At 34.4% G+C, this 7,422-nt stretch overlaps 1 protein-coding gene across 1 annotated transcript; it reads right to left on the reverse strand.

Annotated features, from left to right (window-relative positions):
• Positions 1-2,209: 2,209 nt before the first annotated feature.
• On the reverse strand, positions 2,210-6,836 carry GPR174 (G protein-coupled receptor 174). The gene has a single exon (XM_040265639.1). The coding sequence runs from the start codon at positions 6,294-6,296 to the stop codon at positions 5,295-5,297; it is 1,002 nt and encodes a 333-aa protein (XP_040121573.1). The 5' UTR covers positions 6,297-6,836; the 3' UTR covers positions 2,210-5,294.
• Positions 6,837-7,422: the final 586 nt, after the last annotated feature.

The raw sequence follows: 7,422 nt of genomic DNA on the forward strand, positions 1-7,422 counted from the left end.
TTTGTCTGATATAAGTATAGCTACCCCACTTTCTTCTGGTTTCTACTTTCATATTTTTTTTCATCTCTTCACTTCAAGTTTATGTGTGTTCTTACATCTGAAATGGGCCTCTTTTAGACAGCATATAATTGAGTCTTGTTTTTCTTTTTTAAACCCATCCAGTGCCTTTTGATTGATAAGTTCAATCTATTTATATTTATACTAATTATTCCTAAGTAAGAATGTATTTATAACATCTTATTAACTTTCTGACTATTTTGTATTTCCATTGTTTTGTTTTCTCTCTGTCTTTACATATTTTCATAAATTGGTTAGTTTCCATGGTGGTGTTCTTTGTTTCCCCTTTCTTTGTCTTTTGTAGATCTATTCTAAGTTTCTGAGTAGTCCATTTTCAGTTAGTAACAACTTATCTTTGCATGCCTATAAAAGGCTCCACCCTTTTACTCTTCCTTTTTATATAATTGATGAGACAATTTACTTCTTTTTATGCCATATATTTGCTTATAATGCAATTTATTGTAGTTATAGTTTTTTTTTTCTACTCTCTTCCTTTTGTTTTTATTATAATTGAGTAATTAATACAACATCCTAATATAGAGTTATGGTTTTCTGGATCTGACTTTCATCTTTACCCGTGTGTCATGTACTTTCACAGGTTTTCCTGTCACTGATTAGTGTTTTTTCATTTCAGCTTGAAGAATTTTCAACATTTCTTGCTAGGCAAGTCTAGTGGTAGTGAACTCCCTCAGCAATTGTCTGTCTGGGGAAACATTTATTTCTTCCTCTTATTTGAAAGATATCATTGCCAGATAAAGTTTTCTTGGTTGGCAATTTCTATCTTTCAACATTTTGGATATATTATTCCACTCACTCTTGACCTTAGAGTTTCTGCTGGTACTCCAGTATCTTCTTCTTCTTCTTTTTTTTTTTTTTTTGCAGGAGCTTCAGAAGCAAAGCTGAGAGAAAGATACAGGGGTGAGAGTGATAGACCTAATTACAGCCCACCCCTATGAAGGAGCAGTTTTTCTATTATTCTTCAAAGATATCCAAGAAGGCAAATTTAAGCCCGTAAATAAGGGCTATGCCTATAGATGAATCAGAAAATTTTCAGTAAGGAGTTAGATGAAGAGAACTTAGCCAACAAAAAGTAGAAGAAATATGGTCTTGGAAAAATCAAGTAAGTGGTTAAGACTGAGGAAGTACTGCTGAAGAAATGGTCTGTGTTCAATAAAGATATAGCTCACCTCACACCCCTCAAGCACACATCACATCCTTTAATTGTTGAGGAATAAATAAGTTGAAAGAGCCATACTTACTTGAGAATTCATCTTTTACTTTTTTCCCCTCAAAATATGATACAATGATGGCAGTGGGGTCACTTCTGAATTGGCTTCAGGAAGGCACATAAGGGGAATGCACTTAATTTGAGGACATTTAAAGTGTGGGCAAATCCCATATTTAAATCCCTTTATGTTCTTGAAGTCTACCAAAACATCAGAAACTTCTTCTTAAGAAATCCTTTACCACTTCCTGGGAAAACTTTTCTGCAGCAGTCAAAATGTGTAATTTATAACAACTTCGTTATTTCAGAAGACACTTGGGCCTCCTGAAAGCACTAGGAATATAGTGAGATGAGAGAGTTGCTAAAGTGGAAGAAAGATAACTAGGATGAGAGGAGAGAGAGAGACAATTGTCCTGACTTCACTTTTTGTTTTATTCCATTATGTTTATGGAAATATGTTTTACTAAGAGAAGAAGGATACAGTGAATGATAGCTTTTCCTCTGCTAAACTATACAGAAAATCAAAATATTGGGTCTTAAAAACTCTTAAGACTAAATAGAAAACATTCCTTCTTTCCCTTCATCTCCTTTTCTTCCCAAAAGACTATACTCTAATAAGTACAAGTATTTAAGTCATTAGAATAACTTGGTCAACAAGTGAGGATGGGGAATAATCTTAGCAGAGTGTGGATAGTAAAGATTCTGTTTATGGGAAGAGTGGAGGGCAAGTGTAAGGTAGGTTGGGGAAGTGGTTTATCTTTTCGTTTGAGAATAGTATGCAACACTCCAGAAAGAAAGGGAGAGTAGAGACTCAGAGAACTTACTATCCATGTAGGTGAGAACACTGACAAAGATTCTGTTACATCAGTTTGCTGAAAAACTGGCTATATATACATGGAATTCTGGAGACAGAAATTTTTATGCAAATACAAAGATCATCTTTATTATGAAGATGTGTATTATAAATTATAAATATAAATATGTTACAAAGCAACATTTTCACAGTATATTGGGAATAAAAACAAAAAGACTTAAAAATGAAGTTGCACAAGAGTTCCACTTATGCATCCTTTCAGACCAACATAGTTTGTTCTGTTGTCCATAGGGCAGATGGGTCCTTTTCATGGAATTACAGGTTAATAGAATTAGTTGCTTAACCAAGTGACAATGAAAATGTATACACCGTTTGAATATAATAATAACAATAATTAGAATAACAATAACATGGAAATCACTCTAATCAGTCCCAGCTGCCTTGGGGGAGTCTGTACTGGCCTTAGAATAGTATGCCTGGAGCAAAGCTGAACCAAAAAAATTACTGAGGACTCTAGAGTCTACATGCTTGGCTGCCTCTAGACCGTACTCTGACTTGTGAATGTAGCCTGATAGTTGCCACTTAAAAGGAAAACATAACTTGTATCTTTTTGCTCTGGCCTAAACTTAGTATAGGCCAAGTATTAGTATAATAAATAGGTATTTGTACATATGTATGTATGTGTATATATATATAGCATCCCCATCATGGTAAGTAAAGTAGGTGTTTACTTACCATATGTAATCTGAAAGGCACTGCTGTAAGACCCACTTTCTTCAAAATATCATTCTTTCTAGTCTGTTTCAGTGTTTTTGATCACTCCATTAAAACAAAATATTTACACTTTGAGATAAAATTCATCCCTAAGGCCTAGAATTCAGATATTCCTAGGCAAATTAATATTAAGCTAACATCAGTCCTTAGTACCTTAGTGTGAATAGACTGATCAGTTACTGACTAGATCAAGGGAATAGAAGACAAAGTATATTCATGGTGAAAAGGGGTTAATAAAGTAAATCACAACATTAAATACAAACTTAGATGGGCAAACCTTAAGAGAAAGGGTGGTTCTTAGCTAAGCAGCATAAGAATACTGGACACTTGTTCTCTCTGTACTTTTCTCAAATGACATAAATAATTTTCAAGGACTCCTGGACTGCTTCATAAATGGGCTCTAACCTCAACATTTCCTCTAAGAATTTCAGTAATCTTCTGGAAATACTTTTTCCTCTTTAAGATAACAGGTATGTTTAAAGTGAAATTAATACATTAATGAAATTAAATCACAGGTCTCCCCCAAATGACCCTAAAAGTGTAGTTTATGATAATATAGAAACTAGTAAACATATATTATATAGACAAGTCTCTCATTACAAGTATACACAAAATTATTACTTCTGATCCCATTACAACACTAAATTATGGTCAAACACAAATCACTTTAAAGCAAATAGACTAGACATAGTTACAGTTACTCATTTTAAAACACAATTTACCACACTTTTAGAACTCATTTAGCACATTAAAATATGTACCTTACCATGAACAATTAGGAGATAGACACATACATTATTGCTAGCAGTAAAAACTCAGTCTTCTAACAGGATAATATTTTAATAACAAACAAATCAACACTAGTATAGAGAAAACATTAGAAATTTTTCCATTCATCTAAGATATTAGAATTCATTTTGATTTCACTAATCCCCCCAAACATATTAATATCATAACTTGTGTGTCTAAAATAACTCCTTTCCTGTAAATATGATGGAGCTCTTCTTTGATTTTCACGTTCCTTCCAGGCCAAAATTATCTGTGTGTTATATACCTCACAGATTTTAGTTAAAGCATGTTTTAAAAGTTAGAGCTGTTTGCCAAAATATTTTTCAAAGTATTCTAATATTTATGACCTCAGGTTTAATTGTTACTCATATTCTGGGTCTGTTTCTTGCATACTAGATCTAACCAGGTATTAGTAAGCAAGGGGTTTTAATAGGTGCCCAATGTTGCCAGTGTTAATCTTCTGCACTTTTCTCAACAGGGGAAAAGTTGACTTTCCCAGCTGCCTTGGAAGAGGCTGTACTGGCCTTAGAATAGAATGACTGGAGCAAAGCTGGATCAAAAATGTTACTGAGGACTCTAGAGTCTACATGCCTGGCTGCCTCTAGACCTTACTCTGGCTTGTGAATGCAGCCTGATAGTTGGCACTTAAAAGTAAAAAATAACTTTTATCTCTTTGCTCTTGTCTAAATTTAGTTCACTGCTTCTTGTATAGGCTCAGAAAGTGCAGTAACCTCTCAGGTACCTCAGTGTCACTCTAGAAGCATAGTGGACACTTTCTTTATTTGAAAGATATATACATCTTCAAAGGTGCTGTCTGGAAATAGTTTAAGAGAATCAGAACTGTGATTATCACATATCTGCTTTCTCCTGGACCTTTAAAGACAATGTGGGTCACATTATATGAACTTTGACAAGCTACCTGTCTTGGATAGATTAAATATGACAATTTATACAGTCATAGACAGTATGTGAATTAGTTTCTTGTTCTTATTTTAAACATATCAGAGGCCTGAGTTCAGATTTTCATTCCATTAATAGATGTGATAGATGCTTTTTCATACTGATACTTAAATGAAGGAAATAGCTATTTGAGTCTTCAAACTCATGAGTATAATCACATATAGGAGATCAAAATGGTCCGTGTTTATAACACTGTTTCACAAAATAATATATTACCTATCCTACTTAAAGACAACTAAAACATGATATTGGATATAAACTGTGATTACTAGTATAAATAGACAACTACATTGTTTCTAAATACAAAGAAATTCAGTATCCATTGTAACAAAACCAAGTGCTTAAAATGAGTTCAAGTTAATTGTCTCTCTGTGTCTTAGGTTCACAGATAAAACTACTGACTCCTGCTGAAAGCATGTGCATACAGTATGTCACTGAAATTTTAGAGCTTAAATCTTAAAGACTTGATGATAAATTACTACAAGGACATCTCAACATTGATGATAGTGGAATATAATGCTCTAAATAGATTGTGTTATGAAGACGTGAAATCTTCATATAGATAAGATAGAGCATAACTGAAAAGCTTTAAGTGCTTGCTGTGATTACTTCCCAGTAGCCAGGAGTATTGCAAATATGTAATAATATACTTCAGTCCACATCCATTTTTTTAATTTAACATAATTCAGTTGACAAGATAGATGTGGTATGGTTGCTCACAAGTGATTTTGCATGGAGTTTTATGTTATCATGCAAATCTTGTCTTGAAAACCGTCTTCTGAACTCATCAGTGGTAAAGTAGTATATGATTGGGTCAAGGCAGGAATTCAGACTAGCAAGACACAAGGCAACAGAATGAAATATTAGAATCACCCTTCTGGCTAGGCAGCTTTTAATTTCATTGGACTTGACCAGGAAATCTAAAGGAAAACTGAAGTGATAAGGTGCAAAGCAAATTAGGAAAACTCCTGCACAGGTTAAAATCATCTTCAAGGCTTTCTTTTTCTCTCCAAGGTCTTGTGCAACAGGATATTTGTCTTGCAATGATAAAACTGTTTTCCAGGTGCAAAACAGGACGATCAGAAGAGGAGTGATAAACCCAATCAACTCGCCAATGGTCATCATGACAACAGACTGAGCTAGATTGACATTCCTGGTAGGAAGATCTACAAAGCATTTGCTTCTGTGGCTAGGAGTGTCATCATTTCTTCTGAGAAGAGGAAATAGCAGACAGGCAAGGCAGATTATCAACCAGCCAGAAATGCTGATGTATAGGTCATACTTCTGTTTACAGTCATGGAAGCGAAAGGGGTACAGGAGAAACCAAAATCTTCGCACACTGATGCAGACCAAGAAGTAGATGCTTGCATACATGTTGACATACTTCAGATAGAAACAAAACATGCAGAGGCCAGATCCAAATGGCCAGTCATGATTCAAATAGTAAAAGATCCTCAGGGGCAAGGAGAGGACTTGTAGTAAGTCAGCAATGGCCAGGTTTATCATGAATATCACAGCCCGTTTGGTTTCTTTCATATAACCATAAAATACCCACAAGGCTAATATGTTCCCTATGAGACCTGGCACAAGAATGACAGTGTATGTCACAGCATAGATGAAGTATCGGAAATCTGTATTGTCTCTATTGATCTCATAACATGTGTCATTAGCAGTCATGTTTGTTTCTCGAGAAGCTGCCTTTGCTAAATGGTGGTTAAAAATCTAAATTTACAATCTACTGCTGCTCTTTCTGAAAGATTGATCATCGATGGACTGGAGAAACTGAATATAGAATAACCTCCTTTTTATTTCATTGGTCAGAGCTTCTAGACATGATTTGGGGGCTTTTCAAAGAACTATCTGCATGTTTGCTTTGAATTTGTCTACATTAACTACATGGAAATCTAATGTGCAAGCACAGATGACAAGCTGTTATAATTTCCCCTTCTTGTTACTCAGTTAAAAGGCCTTCTGAGACATCATGATGACTGATCCTCTCCCATTTGGATCATGAATGTGCCATATAGAAGCTCTTCAAATTCCCATACGATGGTAGTCATCTCTTTACTGGTGTTTGGCAGGTTGTTTTTCTCTTTTTTGGCTCACATAGAAGAAAGGTTTACTCTAGTACTTAGTTTGTCTACAACTCTTCAGAGATGATTGACTTGGATGGGTCAGCTTCCTGGGACTTTCTCAGTTATGTGTTGAAAACAAAGTCAGAACTGCAAATTAAAAAAAAAAAAAGTAAGCCAATTATTGTCTTGCAAAAATAATAAATTTTAAAAAATTAATTAAAATTTTAATTTAATTTTAAAAATCTTGCTTTTGCAAAAACAAAAAAAGCTTATGTGCAGAAAAATCTATTACCATTAATGGAAAGTTCTGACATGAGTAAGGATAATAGATACAAAGTTCCATAAGGCACTTTAGAATCACAAAAGAGTATAGCTAGAAGGAATCTGAGAGGTAATCTAGCCCTTTACTACTCAAAATGTGATATATGAATCAGCATTACTTAAAAGTTTATTAGAAATGCAGAAGAATCTCAAGTCCCACCTGGGACCTGCTGCATAACAATCAGCAATTTAAGAACCACAAGTGATTCTTAGGCATGTTAACATTTGAGAGGCTCTGATGTAGACCACAAACATCACTGATTGTCAGACTCACCTGGGGAAGTTTAAAAAGAAAATATATATATATAGCTTTCCTTAGACTTCCCAGTGTTTCCCCCAGAAATTCTGAGTCAGTATTTAAGGCCTGGAATTTGTATTTTTAAAAGGTCTCTATATGATTAAGATAT

The sequence above is a fragment of the Oryx dammah genome, unplaced genomic scaffold (assembly GCF_014754425.2).
Source record: "Oryx dammah isolate SB20612 unplaced genomic scaffold, SCBI_Odam_1.1 HiC_scaffold_23, whole genome shotgun sequence".
Taxonomy (NCBI): Eukaryota; Metazoa; Chordata; class Mammalia; order Artiodactyla; family Bovidae; genus Oryx; species Oryx dammah.